At 40.5% G+C, this 21,211-nt stretch overlaps 4 protein-coding genes across 6 annotated transcripts in view; 2 read left to right on the top strand and 2 right to left on the bottom strand.

The window, feature by feature from the left end:
- LOC126785675 (proteasome subunit alpha type-5) overlaps nt 1–18,481 on the bottom strand; it is a 33,231-nt gene extending 14,750 nt beyond the window's left edge. Inside the window, exon 1 of the mRNA XM_050511301.1 lies at nt 18,478–18,481. The gene's annotated coding sequence lies outside the window, so the exon portion shown is untranslated. The remainder of the gene's footprint in view (nt 1–18,477) is intronic.
- On the top strand, nt 321–2,267 carry LOC126785680 (glycine cleavage system H protein 2, mitochondrial). Its single transcript, XM_050511305.1, has 3 exons — nt 321–485; nt 1,234–1,493; nt 1,881–2,267. Exons 1-3 carry the CDS (start codon nt 413–415, stop codon nt 2,004–2,006), a joined length of 459 nt encoding a protein of 152 aa, XP_050367262.1. The 5' UTR covers nt 321–412; the 3' UTR covers nt 2,007–2,267.
- Nucleotides 9,793–10,741, top strand: LOC126785678 (histone H1-like). Its single transcript, XM_050511303.1, has 2 exons — nt 9,793–9,927; nt 10,021–10,741. Exons 1-2 carry the CDS (start codon nt 9,856–9,858, stop codon nt 10,594–10,596), a joined length of 648 nt encoding a protein of 215 aa, XP_050367260.1. The 5' UTR covers nt 9,793–9,855; the 3' UTR covers nt 10,597–10,741.
- Nucleotides 10,995–18,035, bottom strand: LOC126785661 (peroxisome biogenesis protein 1). Of its 3 annotated transcripts, XM_050511277.1 has the most exons (17): nt 17,768–18,035; nt 17,522–17,695; nt 17,342–17,441; nt 16,693–17,166; nt 15,737–16,462; nt 15,343–15,434; nt 15,095–15,168; nt 14,684–14,906; nt 14,508–14,601; nt 14,218–14,372; nt 13,576–13,806; nt 13,200–13,400; nt 12,886–13,011; nt 12,731–12,792; nt 12,395–12,512; nt 11,718–12,002; nt 10,995–11,626 (listed from the first exon to the last, which is right to left on the bottom strand). In XM_050511277.1, exons 1-17 carry the CDS (start codon nt 17,960–17,962, stop codon nt 11,588–11,590), a joined length of 3,369 nt encoding a protein of 1,122 aa, XP_050367234.1. In that variant the 5' UTR covers nt 17,963–18,035; the 3' UTR covers nt 10,995–11,587. The 3 variants fall into 3 exon arrangements, with proteins under 3 accessions (XP_050367234.1, XP_050367235.1, XP_050367236.1); XM_050511278.1 differs by lacking the exon at nt 17,768–18,035 and having other exon boundaries at nt 17,346–17,441; nt 17,522–17,571; XM_050511279.1 differs by lacking the exons at nt 10,995–11,626; nt 11,718–12,002; nt 12,395–12,512; nt 12,731–12,792 and having other exon boundaries at nt 12,898–13,038.
- Nucleotides 18,482–21,211: the final 2,730 nt, after the last annotated feature.

The raw sequence follows: 21,211 nt of genomic DNA, 5'->3' as shown, positions 1-21,211 counted from the left end.
ATGGAAAATTATATGCAACCTTTCTTTGATGACAAGATTATACTATATGCAACCCTGGAACCATCATGTGACGTCTCTATTAGAATCCAACAGTCCGCCTTACCATGCCACTCACCAACTTCAGGTTTTCAGTGCTTGTTCGGGTTTGTTGACAAAGTTGACACACCACCTCCTGTAGATCTCTTCCTTTTCTTTTTTGTTTTCTTTTTTGAAAAAAATTCTTTAAATATTCCTCTGTTAAATGAGATTTATTTCCTTTTATAAATTATCAAAAACTAGGGAAGGAACAAAATAATAAGGTCACACCCAACAAAGCACCAACCGCACTACATATAAAACCAGAGAGAGTGCGATTTCCATTAGAAAAGAAGCAAAGCAGAGTGTCGTTAGTGTTTGGTTTATTCACTCACAAATGGCTTCAAGGTTGGCTTCAAGGGCTGCTTCGTACCTCAGAATCCAAGTGATCCACAGAGGGTTTGCTTCTGGTAAGCTTATAAAGATCACAGCTTTACTATTTCTGCTGTAAAGATGAATGCTTTTGAGTATGGTGAAGGTGTGGATCTCTTTTTTGGAGCTTGGTATTTCTTTTTGCGCTTGATCTATGAGTGTGGCGATTAAAGATCTGATTTTTATTGATGGGTTGTGTATGTTTTTGGCCAAATGGATTGATGTGGATGTGGGTTTTGGATATAGTGTTGCGGAGATTGATGGGTTATCTGGGTCCTATGCATATTTGGATGTTAGTGAGATATAGTCTGGGAAGTATGATTGTGTGGTTTAGAGTTTAGTTGCTGTGTATTACTGTGGTCAGTTTTAACAGTTTGAATGAGCAAAATGCTAGCAGTAAAGGATGATTTTTTCTGTGGTTAATCGCGATGTTCCCCATTATAAGTAATTGAAAATGTGCAAAGGTGGTGTCATGAACATGAAGACTTGGTCTGGTCTCACAAAATTAATCAGTTAACACGGTATACTTCTGGGAAAAGAAGAAAAACAAAATCATATGTTTATTTTCCGTCGTGATAATCGAATACATATTCAATTCATTAGGAATGGAGATAGGCGCCTAATACTAATGAAAATGTTGGTGCACGACATAGATTGCATGCTGATTCAGAAAGAGGTTCTTATGATTGAATGAGATTGAATTGTAGTCGGATGTTCAACTGGTTCTGTTTTGTTATATTTATAGGTTCTGGATGATACAGCTTATAAGTTTCCATTTATATGCAGTTGTGAAGGATCTCAACTATGCTAATTCTCACGAGTGGGTGAAGGTTGACGGAAAGTCTGCAACTATAGGCATAACTGATCATGCTCAAGATCATTTAGGTGATGTTGTATATGTTGAGTTGCCAGAGGTCGGGGTCGCTGTGAAGCAGGGTGAAGGTTTTGGAGCTGTTGAAAGTGTCAAGGCAACCAGTGATGTGTACTCTCCTGTATCGGGGAAAGTTGTTGAAGTCAATGAAGAGCTTAGCAGCTCCCCTGGTTTGGTAGGTACCTTCATCCTATGTCATAATAACATTGGCCGATATGATAAGTGCATGAACAAGTGTTTGTTGACTACTACTCTTGTTTAAAATCAGATCAGAATGGTTTTGAATTCCAAATAGTCTCTCAACCAATAGAAGACAGTCCAAATTAGTTTTGCATCTACAAATCCTAATCTTATATTGTCTTCCATATTTATATGGAACCCCAAAACCTTGGAGTTATGTTTTATCTAGAATCACATGCTTCACTGTTAGTGGTCTTTCTACAGTTTTTTATGAATGTGTATGTTAGGAATCACTTGATTTGTTGATTATAGACATATCAGCAAAAGTTTGTCTTCCCTTCAGTGTTTTCTTGTTGTAACTGGTCTGATCTATCTGTACCAGGTTAATTCAAGCCCGTATGAGAAGGGGTGGATAATTAAAGTCGAGATAAATGATAGTGGAGAACTGAAGAACTTGATGGATTCAGATAAGTACACCAAGTTTTGTGAAGAAGAAGATGCACACTGATTGTTGGCGGCCATTGCGGCAGGAACTCCTGAGACTGTTCATTATGCATAGAACGCAATATGGGGAGGAGGTCATAAAGTGCAAATTCCCTTCTGCTCTAATGCATCTATCTGTCTCTGCTTTTCCTTGACTAGGAAATTGTCTTGTTTATTACATCCTTTGCAGCCGCAGCAGGCTGGGAATTGAGAACTGTGTTTTCTCTGTTTTTTTTTTCAAGTCAGTATGATGTCACCATAAATTGAAGTAGCAATAATTTCGATTTTTTTTCTCTGAGCAAGCACGTTTCTAGTCCCTTGCAATGTGAATAACTTTTCGAGGTCTATCTAGATTAGAAGATACAACTCGCCTTTTTCTCATTAGTCAATTACTTGTTATACACGGATTTTGAACAGAATGACATCCAAGAAATTAAACTAATGTTTAAACTTGAAGGAGACTGAAGCAGGCATTTGGATGAATGAAATAACAAGAGAACAATATAAAAGCATAAAACTAGTTTGATTGATCTCTCTCTCTCTCAAAAATGTCTTCTTCAAGTTCATCAGCAGAAACAGTAGCCGGCATCGAAGGCCTCCTTCAGCAGATCCTGACATCAGTCTCGGCTCCAACTCCAAGCACTGCCTCTCTCTCATCTCCGACCCCAACTTCCGCCGCCGCCACTCTCTCCGAAACCCACACCCCAAAATCTCAGCTTTCTTCTCTCCCAAAACCAAACGAGACGCTCCATCCCTCTCCGAACCCCATCCACCAATCCCTTCAAAACCCTCAACAGTTCCAACTTGAGGATCCTCCAGTCCTGCAACGGCCTCTTCCTCCTCACCGGAGACAATAAGCTAGAGGTACACGTCGTCAATCCGACCACGAACGAGTTTCGGAGTCTACCTGCGCCAAGCCTCGAAAAGTTGTCGTGGTCGAATGATTACATATTTGTGAGGTACGGATTGGCTTTCGACCCTCACAAGTCGCTGCATTACAGGGTGGTGCGTGCGAGCAATGCAAAGTTCTGTAACCGGATTGAGGTGTACTCATCTTAATAGTAACTAGCTGGTTTTGTAGATTCCTTGTCTTAATGTATGAAACTTGTTTCCCCATCTTTATATGAAGGTACACTGGTATTTGAAATAGCATATGCTGAAAAACAAGAAGACTGGAAGACATCAAGAGATGAATACACATAATCTCTGGTACTAGATTACACTAACTTGTATGCTGAAAAAATGAATCTCAGTAGACATTTTAACATGTACTGGATTACTTGTATGACAGTTGCAAAGATTAAACTGGGAAAGAGGAATCATTTTCTCAGACGTGATTCAGGGAAAAAGAAGAAGAAAATATATAGTTCTTCCGGTTATACTATCTGATAATTTCATTTCATTACTGCTGAAGATAGGGGCCTAATACTCAGATAGTGATAGTATTATTGAATGAGATAGGATTGTGGTTTGATGCTCGACTAGTTCTGTATTGTTTTTGTCGGCGTGAATCCGGCGTAAAACACGGGCCGTCATTCACGGAGTAAATTATGTTAAAATTAGGTATATATAATTGTTGAATCTTTGTATGAATGACATCAAGCAATAATCAACTTACTTCCACTTGGTATCAGAGCCAGAAGGCTCTGTTTTTTTTTTTCCTTTTTTCTTCTGTTTTTCCGGCCGGTCGCCCTCTCGTGCTCACCACTGCCCTCCGGCGCCTCTCGACGTCGCCGTCGACTTTCCGCTGCTCCTCGCTTAACGACCCGCAGTCGCCGCCCGCTCCGCACTCGGACCCGAAGTCGCTGCCCTCCGCGCTCCGTTCTTCCGGCTCCGTCACCGCTGCTCACACCGATGCTCCTCACCGACGCTCATCGCCCGCAATCGCCACCCACTCCAGAGTCGACCCGACATCGTTGTCCCTCCGCCGCTGCTGCTGCCCCCAACGTCGCCGTCCTCTCCCTCTGCAGTCGCCACAGTCGCCGTCCTCTCCCTCTTTTTCTCTAGTCGGCCTCCACCGCCCGACCCGCTTTTTTATATCGCTCAGCCCAGATTCAGTGTGACCCGACCCGACCCGGTTCGGATAGATTCGGTCAGTGCATATTCACCGTCAGTGCAAGTGCACCGGAGACAGATTGTTCTCCATTTCTTGTGTTTTTTGCTGTCTAATCTCTGATTTTTTACATTGTTTCTTTTTCAATGAGTTCTGGACACGAAACGGAGGGTTCTTAGACCTTCGAAGTATCTGTTAAAAGTTCTGACAGTGGTTCATTTGGCGGCGCTAAACTCAACGGAACCAATTTCCGTAAATGGAAGCGACTGATGGCTGCTCATCTTCGAGGCATGCACAAGATGGGACATGTTACTGGCGTCACTAAGGCTCCAAGTCCTACGGATATTGTTGCCTACAATAAATGGGACGACGACGGTCGTCTTGTCATGTCTGTCTTGTGGAAAGCTATGAATGATGAGATAGTTGATCTGGTGGAGGCATGTGCAACTGTGCAGGCAATATGGGAGACACTGGTCGTCTTATATACTAATGACTCTGATTTCATACAGGTTCATGAGTTAATGTGCACAGCTTTGGCAATACACCAGGATGGGCAACCGGTGGCACACTATTTCACCAAACTGAAGAATATTTGGGCTGAGATTGATGTGAAACGTCCTTGCATGATCAAAAATCAAGAGGATATTATTTGGTACCAAAAGGAGAAGGAGCTGGAACGAGTTCACCATTTCCTGAAAAGTCTTGATGCAAAGCATACCAGTGCGAAAGACAAATTGCTCCGAATGACCGAACCACCTAGCCTACTCACCGCTTTCACCTATATCCGCAAGGATGAGTCTCAGCAGGAGAGTATTCTTCAGGTACCAACTGTTATTTCCAGTCTCATTGTTCATGCTCGATCTCCGCAAGCACTTTCAGCTCCCCTTCATCGACAAAGACCACCACCAGGCTTCGGGAATCAGCCCCGCCCTCCTTGCTCTTATTTCCATGATACTAACCATGCTCGTGCGACTTGTTGGAAGTTGTATCCACACCTTAGGCCTAGAAGGCCTAATTATCGTCCACCGGCGAAAGCAGCTCTTCAATTAGTTCCGGAACCAAATATCTATGGTGTGGTTGGGCATGATCATTATACTGTTTGAGGAACACCTACAACCTCCATTGTTGGCCGTGTCAAATTGGTATGGCTTTCAATATTTCTCACTCTGTTAGTTTTGATACATGGATTATTGATTCTGGTCTGATCATATGACTTATGACAAATCTTATTTTACCGTATTGTCCCATCCACCCATACCATATGTTACTAATGCTAATGGTGAGGCATTTCCCGTGTTAGAGACATGGTTCGTTAGTATTACTCCCACCTTAGAGCTTAACAATGTACTCTATGTACCTGCGTTATCTCATCATTTGATATATGTTCCCCAATTGAACGCTAACGCTCAGTGCTCTGTGACCTTTTTTCCTATGTATGTGATATTTCAGGATCTTCTCACCAGACGGGTAATTGGTCGGGGGTACCTGAGGGGCCGGTTGTTTCATCTGGATCTGACATACGCAGGGGAAAAACCAGGGGGACAGTCTCGGACCGCTTTACTCTCTACTTCTGACAAACTAAGTGAAGTTTGGTTATGACATCGTCGCTTAGGGCATCCATCTTTTAGTGTTATGAAAAAATACATGCCTACTTTGTTTATTAGTGTGGACCGAGTCTTGTTTATGTTGTGAGACATGTGTTTTGGGCAAGAGTCATCGATCTACTTATTCTCCTAGTACTTCTACTAAAAGTTTTCTTCCTTTTGAATTAATTCATTCTGATGTTTGGGGATCCTCTAAAGAGTCTATTGTGTCAGGAATGCGATATTTTGTGTCATTTATTGATGATTGGACACGTCTTTCATGGATTGTTCTTCTTAAAAATAAAGATGAGGTTTTTCCAGCTTTTCGTGCCTTCCATACCTCTGTCCAAACACAATATAATGCCACCATTCGAGTTTTTCGTTCTGATAATGGGGGGGGGGAATATGTGAATCATGTCTTTCAGGAGTTCTTTAAGTCTTTAACACACACAGAATTGTTCATCAGACAACGTGTCCTTACACACCTGAGCAAAATGAGGTTTCTGAAAGAAAAAATCGTCATTTACTTGATATGGCTCGGTGTATTCTTTTCAGTGCCCACATGCCTAAATACCTTTGGGGTGATGTTGTCATTACTTCTGCCCACCTCATTAATCGTCTTCCATCTCGTGTCCTTCAGGGGAAAATTCCCTATGAGGTGCTTACATCTCATGTCTCATTACCCTTTTTTCATAATCTTCATGCCCGTGTTTTCGGTTGTGTTGCTTTTGTTCATCTGCCACAACATCAGCGTTCTAAGTTAGATGCCCGGACAATTAAATGTGTGTTTGTTGGGTACAGAGGACATCAGAAAATGGTACAGGTGCTATCATCCCCCTACCCGGAAGTACTATGTCACTATGGATGTTACCTTTTTTTAGGACATGAGTTATTTTTCCTCTTCTGATACTGCTCTTCAGGGGGAGAATTCAAATTTTGAAGAGTTGTATCATGGAGAGGGGGAGACAAGTGAGCCAGTCGATATGGTAACAAGTTTCGTTGAGATTACCAACGTGTCAGCTACACATGCACCACCGGAGGTCGTCACTCGAGAGATTCAGGCACCGGAAGCTGACAACACAACTGCCCCTCATGTTTCCCGTACATCTGTTTATACCCCTGAAAAATGCTCTCCTGGTACAGAAGATCACTCATCTGAGGTTAGTCATAGACAATATGTTTTGCCAAATAGGTCTACTCGGGGTCAACTAACAAAAAAATATGAACCTACCCTTCATACTAAAGCCAAGTATCCTATGGCAAATTTTATATCTACCAAAAGATTATTTAAGTCATATGAGTCATTTGTGAATCAAATATCTATTGTATCAGTACCTAACAAAGTGCATGATGCATTGGGAGATCCAAAATGGAGGAAAGCAATGGAGGAAGAGATGGAAGCATTACAAAAGAACAATACTTGGGAGGTTGTACCTCCACCATATGGCAAGAAGACTGTAGGATATCGCTGGGTGTTTACAGTGAATCATAATCTAGATGGGTCAGTAAGCCGGTATAAAGCACGCCTAGTAGCGAAGGGGTTCACCCAGACATACGACATAAACTATGATGAGACATTTGCACCTGTTGCAAAAATAAACACTATTCGGGTATTGCTCTATGTCGCTGCTAACTTGAACTGGCCACTTAGGCAGTTTGATGTTAAGAATGCATTCCTTCATGGAGAACTAATAGAGGAAGTATACATGGATCTTCCGCCTGGATATGTGGCCGCTTCTCTAACTACCTCTGTATGCAGATTGAGAAAGTCTTTGTATGGTCTTAAACAGTCACCTCGTGCTTGGTTTGGAAGATTCTCACAGTTCATGAGGAAAATTGGCTACAGACAGAGTAATTCAGACCACACGTTATTTCACAAACATCAACAAGAGAATGTAACAGCCCTAATTGTATATGTTGATGATATGGTAGTTACTGGAAATGATATTGTTGAGGTGGATAGATTACAGAAACATCTAGTTACATAGTTTGAGATGAAGGACCTAGGTACACTCAAGTACTTCTTGGGCATTGAGGTAGCCCGAAGAAGTGATGGTATCTATCTGTGTAAGAGGAAGTACATCCTTGATCTACTAATAGAGACAGGTATGTTGGATTGAACTCCCATTGATACTCCTATTGAGTAGAACCATCGGTTGCTTGTTGTGCAAAATACACTTATATGATCATTTGCCATATAAGTAGAAGGAGACAGGGTTGGATAGTCCACGGGGTGACTCAGGCATCTCCCAATCTAAGACAAAAGAAAAATATGTATTTAAAACTTTATTTCTTTAGCTTGAGTTTACTAAAACATCCCAAAATCCGCTAGACTCCGATTTGCCTCCCTTCATCAACTTCACACTTCTTCCACAACCTCAATAGTGTGTCCCCTCAGTCACTCACGTACTCCTCAACCACCTAGGCTACGATGCGCTCTACCACTACTACCAGTGTATGTTTTCAAAGATTATATCTATTATACTATTATGTAAAATCTTGAGCCAAAACAAAAGCGTTTTAAATTAAATTAATTCATGATTTTCTGAGAAATGTAGAGTTTGGAAGTTAGAATAGTCAGATTTATTTTTCCATATATATCTTCTCTAAATTTTCATGACCAACTGCAACCTTCAATTTAGTCTTCATTGGTCAATTTATATTGAGAAAGAAAATGTTGAATCTTAGATAATGAAGAGGCGATTAGAGAGATCAAATATTCATCGACTAATTTGTGTAAAAAATTTAGTATGTATGAGAGATTTATATTAATTTTGTGTATAAATTTTTTTAATTAATAAAATTATCTAGCACTAACGAAAATCTCCACATCTTTTTTTTTCTTTGGTAGAGAAGTTTGAGCATCTCCAATATTGTGATCTAAGATCCGCCATTGGATACACATGTTTCTGTTGCAGTCCGAGCATCAGAGAATTTTCTTATTTGGTAATACTATAGCTTAGGGGATGTCTTAGTTCCAACTCCTGATTGGGAATTGTCTAAGGATTTGGTTTTGGTGTTGCATGTGACTGCTTTATTTTCATCTGGAAATTGCAGGAGATTTCTCTATCAGAGGCCTTTGTTCCCAATCTTAGAAAGTTAGGCATGCCCCTGTGAATCCATTTGATGCTACTTCAAAAAACTAGAAGATGGAATCGATCAACATATATGTGATCATGCTTCAGTATTAGAGAGTACAAATACTTCCTATATGATTTACTTCAAGCCAGAGCATAAAAAACGGGTGAAATTATTATATACCCGTCACATATCCTACGTGACGTACCTCCTTAATGTTATTAGTCTATTTTTACAATGATTATTTCTGATTAATTCGTATATGTAAATAAACTTTTACCATTTGACTGCGTGCGTGTTAATTATACCATAACGTAATATGATTGACTGGGTACACCACATGACAATGTCACGTGGTGTGGCGGGTACACAGAATAATTACTCAAAAAACGGTTTAACATGTTGGGAAAATTAATATGGTAATATGATCAGAACTTTGGCGAGAAGAAAATTGAATTACCTGTATTATGTACATTCGTTAGAGCAAATGAACAACTAGCTCTGAGCTGCTGTTAGTAAATCAATATTTCCTCGTTCACTCGCTTTCGAAATTCCATCATTCTCGAACTGATTCGCTCCTGAGTTAACCTATAGCCATTCAACAACAAGAACAAGCAAACGCCTTCAAAGAATTCTCTCAAAACCCATGCAAACTCAAACAAGCTCCAATGCAACCCTCACCATGACCACTTCATCTTCAAACTCAAATTCCTCCCAATCCCCCACAACCATTCCCCTCAAAAACCACTCCTTCAAACCTTACCTTCCAACCTCCACACCCATAAAAACCTCACCAAAATCCACCCCCTAAATCCCAACTTACACCCATTACAATCCCAATCAGAAACACACCCAAAAAACAAGCCCCTCTCAAATTCCCAGAGCCCCAAAACCCAAAAAGCGCTTCCTCGATCCGCACCTCACCCAAACACTCAAATCCCTCCGTAGATGACCATTTTATCCAACGGCCCTCATACAACCTCTACCCCAGACCCCGATCCGCGTGACCCCAGTCTCCACCAATAAACGCTCACTATCCAACTCAATATAAACCCCACCTTCTCCACCCACACAATTCACATCATCCTCATTTTCTTCTCTTTCCAAAATCAAAATCCAAACCCGACCCGTTTTCTAAATTCTCTAACCGCTCCGATATCATGGCCGCCGAAACCGCCGTCGTCAAGGCCAAGAAGGCCCGCGCTCCGCCAGCTCACCCTCCCTTCGTCGAGGTATGCAAATTTCGATTCCGATTACTGAATTTACCGTTTTGGCCTTGGCCTTTTTAAGTGACCGGAGAACTGAGTACGGCGGCGTTTTGGCAGATGATCACGGAGGCGATTGTGGCCCTGAAGGAGAGGACTGGTTCGAGCCAGTACGCCATCACCAAATTCGTGGAGGAGAAGCACAAGCAGTTGCCTCAGAGCTTCAAGAAGCTTCTGCTCCTCAACCTCAAGAAGCTGGTCGCCGCCGGCAAGCTCGTCAAGGTCAAAGCCTCCTTCAAGCTCCCTCCTCGCTCCTCATCCGCCGCCGCTGCTGCTCCGGCGAAGGAGAAGACCAAGCCGGAAGCCACTACCAAGCCTAAGAAATCCGCCGCCAAGACCAAGACTACTACTGCTGCTGCTAAACCCAAGGCCAAGGCGAAAACTGCTGCTCCGAAGCCCAGGGCGGTGGCGAAACCGAAGGCGGCCAAGGCTGTGGTGAAGAAGCCCAAGGCTAAGGCGGTGGCTAAGCCGGCTTCGAAGGCGGCGAAAACATCGTCGAGGACTTCGCCGGGGAAGAAGGTGGAGGTGAAAGCTAAGGTGGTGAAGAAGCCGGCGGCGAGTAAGGTTGTGAAGAAACCGAAGAGTGTCAAGTCTCCGGCGAAGAAGAAGGTTCAGCCAAAGAGGGGCAAGAAGTGAGAGAGGGCATTTCAGGGTGGTATTATTGTGTAAATTTGGTTAAGGTCTGAGGGTAGTTTCGGAATGAAGTTTGTCACAAAAGTTTGTAGGAGGATTTTCTCGGTTGGTATTTGTTGACTTGTAATGGAATTCTATATTAGTTTCATGTCTAGCGTGTGCTTCTTCAAATCAAATGTCTTGTTACAATCTCTTTTAATACCAAAATTAACATGATGAGGTTGGTATATGAATTCTAATCACGAAACTTTGATCACAGTCAAATCATTTTCTCAAGAGAATGTAAGGTTTAATCGAGGTAACAAGCAGCTTGGGTCCTCTACACAGGTTGGCATCAAGCACATGTCCCCAACAATACACAACCATCATTGTACAGAACAGAGATTATAACTTAAAAAAGGCTGGCAAATCCTCATCATTCTGTTCAAAAAGAGAAACTCATCATATACTTCACTACCAATTCAATTTTCTAAACTGGGAGTAACATAGCACTACTACGTTACATATAAACTTACCTAATGTATACATAATGTTTGAATTTTCTATACAAAGGTTTGAATTTGTATACATTGTAATTCTAATGATCGACAAATGAATCAGTGCGATCCATCTTAAACTCTTCTGAGCACTATTATTCGTCTGAGAGTCAGCAACACGGGCTATGCCTAATGTATATCTCTCCTTTATTGAAGATTTCTTTCAAACTAATTGCTTCTGGGTGTTTGAATTGAAAAGCCCTTTCCTACTTTCTCCTACATTATCACATGATTCAGATCCCATCCAGTAGCATCAAAATCTGAGAGTTTGGGGTGGTATTAGTGGCACCTCCTATATACATATACCATAGCGCACGATGTAGGCTTGCATCTCTTTGCGTCTTTTTGAAGATGACTAGGCAACATCAGCCACTCAATGGAAAACCAAACCTACCTCCAACCGAATGCCATGTTTTGCCCTACCTCAAAAATATCAAATCAGCTGGTTCAGTCGTGTCTCATGCTAGGGTTGCTCTCTTGCCTTTTGCACCTCTTGACTGCAAACAGATTATTTGTTAGTCACAATGGAGATACTTCATCTAAACGAGCCTGGTGCAAGAACATATCACACTTGGGAGAGAGACAGACCTGTGCAGCAACAGATCTTTTTGAATCCAAGAACTGGCTGTAAATGTCATACAATCTTTTCTTCTCAGCCTCAGAAACAGATGGTCTTGTCCTGGAAGCAGTAGACTTCAGGAGAGCGTCAGAAATAACTGGCTTTCTCCCTGGATCATTGGTATATGTACCATCCAGAATTTCATGCACTGCTGCAAGCTGAGCGTCTGAGAGGAGTGCTTGAAGGTCAGCACCACTATATCCCTCGGTCATATCAGCTATGGCAGATAAATCCACATCACCGTCCAGTGGTAGCTGAAACAGGTTGCAAAAGAAAATTATTATATCTCTAACTAATTTGAAAAGAGAAAACGTTCTACAAAAGAAAAGCTCAAGTGGCTAATTATAGGCTCAACTGAGATGCCATGTGAAAAAGAGTGAAGAAATCTAAACAAGAGATCCTATACAAGTGCTTTAACCATGTACGTAAGACTCTTTCTTAGAGTAGTTTTCTACTGTAGACACTGGTTTTGACCAATGACCCACAGATATATGAACAATATAGGCCGCAACATCTAGATTCTCATTTAAGAACATATTGGACGACTCACAATAGACAGTAATTACAGGATATCATATATGGGCCAAAATGACGAAAAGAGTAAAGGAGAAAATGGCTTCTAAAATATCTGAATGTTATTACTAACCTTTTTCGAAAGAACAGTTAGAATGTCCAATCTTTCACGTGGGGATGGAAAATCACAAAACAGAAGGCGATCCAACCTACCGGGTCTAAGAAGTGCAGCATCAAGCAAATCTGGTCTACTGCTTAGCATGAAAATTGCAGTCTCAGACAATGGTATTATATAATATTCATGTAGTAATGATAATGAAACAATCATATAGTATGGAAGGTTTAATTGATAAATCGTGGGCAAGTATCCAGGAAAACTCTAGTCCAAGTACTGATATCAAGAATAACGAAATTAAAAATTTAGAGTGATAGAAATTAAGATTTGAAACTACGATGAAGATAAACTAACCTTGTTGCAGCAAACACAAACACACCAGTCAAAACTTCAACACCATCCAATTCAGTCAGAAACTGTGACAACATGTTATTAGGATGATAAGAAGGTTTGCCACAAAGATAAACAAAACAACAAAAAAAGGCTGGACCAAAAAACAACATATATACCTGATTGACAACACGATCAGTTACTCCAGTATTGTCATGTCCTCTTTTTGGGGCAATAGAATCAAATTCGTCAAAAAAGAGAATGCATGGTGCTGCAGCAGCTGCTTTGGAGAAAATATCACGGACCTAGACAGCAGCAGTATACAATTAAATCTCTGAGGAAGATATAACCTTTCATTTCTAGAAATTATTTTAAAATATAGTATGGTGAATAACCATTATCAACAAGCTATCTTTGACATAATTATCTCTAATGATTTAAGCAGTGAAATCTCAAAGGGGTTCACTAATTGTAATATATCATTCAAACTTACAGCTTGCTCAGAAGCACCAATGTATTTATTCAACAGCTCAGGTCCTTTGACCGATATAAATCGTAGTGAACAGGCAGCAGCAGCAGAACCAACTATATGTGTTTTTCCACAGCCAGGTGGCCCATACAATAATACATTTGACCGCAACCTTAAAGGAGCTTTTGCAAAGATGTTTGGGAATTTTGAAGGCAATTCAATCATCTGAGAGAGAGAGAGAGAGAGAGAGAGAGAGAGCAATCAGTATTGTAATTAATGTATTAAAAAGAGGACGAGTAATATCTGATGGCAGGACAAAGTCACAAAACAAACTCTTTTTATTCTGATGGCTCTTCAATAATAATGCATATACAATTTAACTCAGTTGATCAATTCATACCTCTTTAATTGCATTCCGAATGTCAACAAGACCACCAACGTCATCCCATCCAGAACGGCCCCCTTCAGGAGCAGACTTAGTGATATCACGCATGGCAACTGGAAGGAACTCATGCATTGCCCGAGAGAAATCATCCGCAAGTAAATTGGGTTTTTTACGCTCATCAGAAGCAAACTGATAAGGCAGAAAACGACCAATGGCGGCATGGACAGTTCTATCAACTAAGATTTCCTGAAACAGTGAGACTGTTAAAATTTATGTTGCTTCATGGATGCTGATGCTAGCAACTAGTTGAGGTTTTTCATTTGGAGATGAAATTTTTTAACTAAGGCTCCTCTACTTGTTTTAAAAAAAACAAATTTATTTCTAACAACTAGTCAACTTGTGACACATTGAAATCAAGACTATACAAGCACAATTAACTACAATGAAAAAACATCATTGACCAAGTAAATACATAAATGATTACTTGCAGATATATTCCAATCACAACAGGAGACGCTAGAATTGCAGCAATAAAAGAAGAAAGAAGAGGCAATGACAATTACGACAACGGCAAGGATATCATTTTCTTTTAACCATAATGTGTAATGGTACATAAAACATTTTCAGTAGCACAGAAGTCATCAAAGAAGAAGGTACCAGATCATATGCATCATAGCCATCACACTTGGAAGCTACATCATGTATGATTTCATCAGAACATTGCAAGCAACGCCTCCGAATTTCATGTTTCAAAATGGCTGCGCGCTCTGAGGCAGCAGGAGCAGGCATTTGCACATGAAAGTCAAGCCTACCTGATAATAATAATAGAAGTTAAAAATACATCACTCAGAATATTAACTTTAGACAAGCAAGTCTCTGCTTTGACCAAATCTCATACATTTACTGCAAGTATAATGCAGTGCATTCCACAGTCAAAAAGAACAAACCTGAAGAGGCCAATGACTGTGGTATACTCTCTAGTGTCTTTGATGAAGCAATGAACGCAAGAGGGCCAATTCCACAAGAGATCTTCCTTTTTTCCTGTTCAGATAACCAATAGGTTTAGCTGACATAAGGTCAACACCATATCTGGGAGACTGAAACTATAGTCTCTATAAATTACCCCATATTCATCCATAATGTCAATGAGAAATTCTGCTAGTGCAACAACAGAAGTCGAAGGTTGAGATCCTTCCAAGTCCGAAGAGGATGAAACAATGCTGTCAAGATCATCAAGAATTACAAGAGATGGTGCATGATCGAGGGCCTCAGATATGTAGCTAGAGAGTGCTTGGCGAACGGTCAAGGCCTTTTCCATGGCTAGTTGAGAACAAGATACATAAACTCTGCAAAGGAAAAAAATGACAAGGGCATTATATAAAAGAACATCCCACCCCTCAATACTGCCCCTTTCATGATTCCCTAATTCAGCATCTTTTAAAAAAAAATAAAAAGATTTGTTTCTAGTAACATTTCAATCACACAGTGACCAATGAGAAAACAAATCTTTTACTTCATAAACATAAAGACCTACATGTGTGCTAGAAGATCTCCATGTTCCTCAAGACATTTTCCAACAGTTTGTGCTAATAATGTCTTTCCAGAACCCTAACAGGATAAAGCAACGGTTGGCCAACATCAGATCAAAGGGACTAAAAAAGCTTAGTATAACAATTTTGCAACATAAATGACGATATCTCATGAAAAAAAAAAACAAGTGATCAGCACTTCATGAGTTCCATAACTCGGGGAAAAGTGAATTTCACGAGATGATGAACTCACAGGAGGTCCATGAATGAGAACATGTCCAGGGAGAGGAAGATTATGTGAACTGAACCATAGCCCATAAGCAGGAGTTAGCAACACCAACATTCCTACAGTTGGAGAAACATCAGGTATTAGGTTACTCCAAGGCTTCCTTTAAGGTGTGAGGAGGACTATAATTAACTAAAGTATACAGGGCCCACATGTCAATGGAAAAACTAGAAAGACCAGAAAATTAATCTTGTGATACTGAAACTACTTAAAAGAAAAAATTGCAAGTTTCTAAATTCCTACACAAAGTATTCAATGTCATTGATCATTGAAAGGTTTTGTAAGCCACAGATACTGACTTACTGAGGGTCTATGAAGTTAAGGAGAGAAAAGGGCTTCACAAAGAAATACAAATACCTACTATTTAAAACTTCAGAAGCAGTTGTGCCCATCCAGCTCAAGGAAGATATATCAGAAGTGATGTTTTTGTCAGACATTCTCTCTCTTACTGAATGAAAGGACACAGGTTCACCCATATGCTTTTCAAGTGATTCAAGATAATTGTTGTTGCCTTTGTTTATTTCATCAAATACAAGCTCATACACATTTCCGCCACGTTGAGATTCCTTGGAGATTGTCAATACATACAAGATTTCAACTGGAACTTCATGATTCATACTATTGTTGGCCAGGACACCATTTGATGATTCCTGAACCATATCCTCAATCCCAGACAGGTTTCCTTTCACTTCAAGATGAAGCAAAGTTTCATTTCCCAAAATCAATGAATTAACTTCCTCTCCTGATTTGGAAGTAATACCATCAAACTGCGCGAGGATCCAAGCTTTAAGAAGACGTTCTACTCCGTTTCCCTTGTCAGACTGATGGGCATGTTCTTCATCCTCTTTGCAAGCAAATTCGGTAACAACTTTGTCATGGGATGACCAATCAACAACATCTATATAGGTGCTTGAGCCCGGTGTTAGAAGCATGTCATTCTTCTTACGAGTTTTATGCCTGTCAAGAACTTGTAGACCAGTCCTTTCAACAGCTTTCTCTTTGGGAGACATCTTGAAGTGGCAGGGTGAGAGTGAACACATTGGCATGTTATTCTTCAAAATACCAGCACATCCCTTTAAATATACCCCTGCAGGCATGAGAACGATCTCATTCAATGACCAGACACACAGAAGCACTTGCAGTGGGAAACCATGTAAAAAATGTCCTTTGTAATAGTGTCAATAAAATATTATAAATGTAGATTAAGAAGATCAAATTAGCATTTTCATATCACCTTAGACATAAATTGCATTAAGGTTGTTCCAGCATACACCAAATATTGATAACCACATCAAACACTGAGTAGGATTTACTCACATGAATGTAAATCAGCTCTCAGGTAGAGGCGAAGAGACTGGGCAATCATTAGATGCCCTTTAGCAACTGAGTCTGAAATCAACAGCCGAACTACTGCTTGACAATTGTCCTTTTTCTCATTTGGAACTTTCGCACTAGATTCCTTTGTCGTTGAACTTCTCATTCTCAACCCATCCGAATCAGAATCTTTTGCATTTTCTTTCGGTACCAATCTCGGCACAATAGCAACCAACTCAAGAGACTGCAACGAGAACCTTTTAGCCGTTTCTGAATGAATAATAGCAACAGAGGTGAGAACAACCCCAAGCTCAACACCTTTCACATTACTTTGGTGTACTAATCTCCTGTCAGCATCTTGAACGCGTAGTAGTGCTTTAGTAACCCGCTGTGATGAGAGCATTTCGTCCCCATTCGAGTTAACATTCTTACGTCTCTTTGGAGCAACCGCTACTTCAGTCCCTGCCACCAGTTGCACTGGCAGTATCTCACATATCAGTACCTAATTCCACTAAACTAACAGTCTAACACACTACAGATAACTACACAAACAAGTAAATTGCAGCTCTTTCATTTATATTACCAACAAGTCGTAACAGACGCATCAATTGCAATAAATTCACTGATTTCGGACGAAAATATAGCGTCTTACCCACCGATTTCTTCGGAAATGTTGAAACAACAACAAACGTAACGGTAGTGCGGCCGTGCAGCCACAGAGGAAACTTCATTCCTTCATGAACAATCCTCACCTGCATAAACAACATCATCATAAGCAAAACCGTAGAGACTAGACAAAAACACAAACCTCGAATCGGCTACATTTCACTACCTGGTTCAATATAGCGGCCTCAGCAAGCTCAGAGTTGAGCTCCATAACCTCCCAGTCATCCTCAGTAGACGGCTCGATCGTCACCAGAGTCGCCTTGTCCACACTCGACAGAGCTCGCACCTGAACCCTAGCACGGTCCGGCAGCGATATGCACTCTCCGAATTGCTGAGCTACCTATCATCGGAATCGGAATTTTCTCAGTGATTCAATGTGGAAGAGGAAATGAAATAGAGAAATTTGACTGACCTCGATTGCCGGAGAGGAGGAGGTGGCGCCGGACCAAGCGACGGTCCAGTGGTGGCCGGTGGAGGAGGAGCGGAGGTGGAGAGCGAGGACGGGAGGGAGGGATGGGGAGGAGGAGTGGAGAGTTTGGATTAGGGTGAGAGGGAGAGAGACGTAGCAGTCCTCTATGGCGCCGACTAGTTTAACCTCGAATTCCATTGCTGCCGATTTGAGTCGGGGAGGTTGGAAGCTGGAAGAAGAAGAAGAATCTGACGAGGATTTTAAAGGATAGCGCGGCTGCGTATAGCGTCGTCACTCTCAATCCCAATAAATGGTTTGCTTTTTTTTAATTTATTTATTTATTTTCTTTAAACTCTCACTATAAATATTTATGTGACGGAGAGATTCTATCGAAGTGTTTCTTCACCTCACCATTAAGAAAGTTATGGAACTTAACTAGAAATCATTAGTCGACGGGGTACAAACCTAGTTATGGGTGTTTACTAGCATGCTCTTACCAATTCGACACCATGCTCTTACCAACTCGACAACGTATAATGGTTATATTCTTTTTTCTAATAGGCTATTTGATCATTGAATTTGAATTTTTCTTAAACAAATCATTGAATTCAATCATTTACTAAAAATGATATATCATAATTTGATCTTCTTCTATACTTGGATGATAAACGAACATAAATTCTCGATCGACATAATATTTTGTGTTTTTACGATGATTTGGATGCATATCACATAGTGATAATAGTCTCATTTTAATTTGAAAACAAAAAAAATCAACTGATTATAGAATAATCATGTAATCACCTATATATCTCATGTCATGAACATAGTATAACGACACTGATTCAAGTCAAAGTATCTACGGTACAATGTTCAAGCTCCTATGCTTTTTCGTTTTCATACGCACACTCATATTTACTTTCAATCATTCTCTATTTAGTATAGGTGCGCCACACATACTTTAAAAAAAGACCAGAAACTTACACAGATTTATGTCGAGGGTGCGCCACGTCGCTACGGGCATGTCACTATATATAAGATCCTCCGTGGCTCCACCACCGTAAAAGCCCATTCCGATTCCTCTTCGTCGCTCCTCTCTCTCTCTCTCTCTCTCTCTCTCTCTCTCTCCCCCCTTGAAACACACTGGTTTTGGACTTCAAGCGGCGGAATGAGTTGCGAACAGTGGAAAGTGATAGTAGTGGTGAAAGTGCCAGAAGTGAGGGACTGATAAACTGGGCAGTGCAAGAGAAGGAAATTAATAAGGCCAAATTTCAGCGAAAAGGAGTGTCTTGCCTATCCTTTAAACTCTTTTCGGAATAATGACTCGTCTTTTGTAGGAAGCCAAGCTAAGTTGACATTACAAGGTGCAGAATCTTCAGGCGACAATGAGAAGATCAATACTGAATGTTTTTTAAATCATGAAAGAGAAACTGTAGAAGGAAGTTTCGGAGGTTCTCTAAAATTCGAGATGAGAGTGAAAACGCGTGTTTGGATGCCTATCCTGTAAATTCTTGCCTGAACTTACGAGCATTAGTTGATGAATCTTCTTTCTGTGAAGAAACTGATTGCGAGAAGAAGCTAGTTGAAGATGTATGTAAAACAGGAAGGATCCAAGAATAATGTGCGGGAGGCTATGCACTTTGGTGATACTGATGCAAGTCATGAAAATCTTAGAGATCGAAAAATAAACGATAAACCAGAAAGCTTTGTGGATTCTGTCAACAATGGAGATGAATATGAAATTGAGAGTGTGCAGGTTGTTGGTACAGTTATCCTTGGTGCTCTGGAAGACTCTCTACTTACCAGGCTGTCTGAACACTTTTCCGAGATTGATCAGATAACTGCGGTAGAGCCGGCTACACAACTCAAGACCAATTCTGGAACTAGTAGTGGATATTCTGTAATTGAACGTGACACATGCAGTGAACCAGAGTTGCTTCCGATGGCTGAATTTTGTCCAAACATAATTGCCTCTAGTTGTGCAGATCAAAGTATTGTACATAACCAGCAAAGAGTCAATTCTGAGCAGTTGGAGGCTTCCTGCAACTCCAACAATCACGGATCATATCAAGAGCATGGATCCATGGATAATGTGGTGGAGAACATGATGACGCAGTCAGAGAAAACCGGAGGCTGTGGACTACTTTAATTGCTAGATTGAAGAATCTTAGGAATGGAGAACAACAATGACGAGTACCTTTTTTATTTATTTATTATTATTCAATTCTCAAGTTAAATGACTTACAAGAATTTTTACAATACAAACCCGAAAAATCGGGGTATTACAGGTAAACTCTAACAAAGAGGATAAATAAAAGCTAAATCCGGCATGTGTACACCCACACATGCAAAACCATAGATATAAAAACCTCTAGCAAATAACAAACTCTCAGCCAAGAAACACTTAATTAAAAGACGAGATGAAGCTGGTAGCATTGGCAGATAGTTGTGAGATACCAACAATAGAGAAAATAGACATATCATGATGATTCATGTAAGGATGAAAAGAATGCAGAGAGACTCTCTGAATAATTTCAAAAGATGACGTTGGGCTTCCAACACATTAAAAATCTTACATTCGAAACGCATCAGATTCCTAATGATCCAAATAAACCAAAGTTGACATTTAGGTTTTGGGAACGCTGAAACACCAACACCATTAAACACTTCATCAAGGGTACCCCAAGACGAGAATGAATGAGAAAATAGAAGACAAACTCATTTCCATAAAACCAAATTTTCAGAACAATGCAAAAGAAAATGTGTACCCGATCCGCATAACTTCCACAAAAGGAGCAACGAGATGGAAGTGAAAAACCTCGCCGTTGTAAAACCTCATCAGTTAGTAAACGCCCATGAAGTGCCTTCCAAACAACAAGAGTTTTGCGAGGTTGAATTGCTTTACTCCATATCCATGATTTGAGAAGAAAATAAAAACTTATTTTGCTGTCAGAATTCTTGAGGAGGAGTGCGGCCATAAAAGAGAGTCAGATGTGTCTGCATTAGGCAGAGCAATACGCTCAATTTTTTCTGCTACTTGAGGGAATGAGGAAATAAAATCTACTGGGAGAACCCAATGAGAATCAACAATAACATCATTCATCTTAGCATGAAGTGGAATAGAGACACTTACTCCAACACTAGTAGCAAGAGACTCACCCAACCAATTATCTTGCCAAAAAGATATTCGCTTACCATCACCAACATTTCAATGCAAAGAATTTAAAAACATTGGCCAAACTTTTTTGAGACCCAACCAGACTGAAGATCTCTTGTAAGACTTTATAAGTTGGAAATCATCTTTTAAAAAACGAGCTCTAAGCAAAATAGAAGCTGGAGAGGAAGAGGAGAGCATCTCCCAACATCTCTTTATTAGAAGAGTACGATTAGCCTCAAATAGATCACGTAACCCAAGTCTCATTCCTCTTTGAGTTTACAACAGTGACG

The sequence above is a fragment of the Argentina anserina genome, chromosome 3 (genome assembly GCF_933775445.1).
Source record: "Argentina anserina chromosome 3, drPotAnse1.1, whole genome shotgun sequence".
Lineage (NCBI taxonomy): Eukaryota > Viridiplantae > Streptophyta > Magnoliopsida > Rosales > Rosaceae > Argentina > Argentina anserina.
The sequence above is the reverse complement of the archived record's forward strand: the minus strand, read 5'-3'. Positions and strand labels throughout refer to the sequence as shown.

Excerpts from the sequence above, each read along its gene's own strand:
- LOC126785678 (XM_050511303.1), top strand. The coding sequence starts at position 9,856 with ATGGCCGCCGAAACCGCCGTCGTCAAGGCCAAGAAGGCCCGCGCTCCG. Across the intron at positions 9,928-10,020 it reads CTCACCCTCCCTTCGTCGAG|ATGATCACGGAGGCGATTGT; the intron begins GTATGCAAATTT and ends GCGTTTTGGCAG.
- LOC126785661 (XM_050511277.1), bottom strand. The coding sequence starts at position 17,962 with ATGGAATTCGAGGTTAAACTAGTCGGCGCCATAGAGGACTGCTACGTC. Across the intron at positions 14,907-15,094 it reads GGAGATCTTCTAGCACACAT|AGTTTATGTATCTTGTTCTC; the intron begins GTAGGTCTTTAT and ends TTTCCTTTGCAG. Across the intron at positions 13,807-14,217 it reads GCTATGATGCATATGATCTG|GAAATCTTAGTTGATAGAAC; the intron begins GTACCTTCTTCT and ends TCACTGTTTCAG.
- LOC126785680 (XM_050511305.1), top strand. The coding sequence starts at position 413 with ATGGCTTCAAGGTTGGCTTCAAGGGCTGCTTCGTACCTCAGAATCCAA. Across the intron at positions 486-1,233 it reads CCACAGAGGGTTTGCTTCTG|TTGTGAAGGATCTCAACTAT; the intron begins GTAAGCTTATAA and ends ATTTATATGCAG. Across the intron at positions 1,494-1,880 it reads TTAGCAGCTCCCCTGGTTTG|GTTAATTCAAGCCCGTATGA; the intron begins GTAGGTACCTTC and ends TATCTGTACCAG.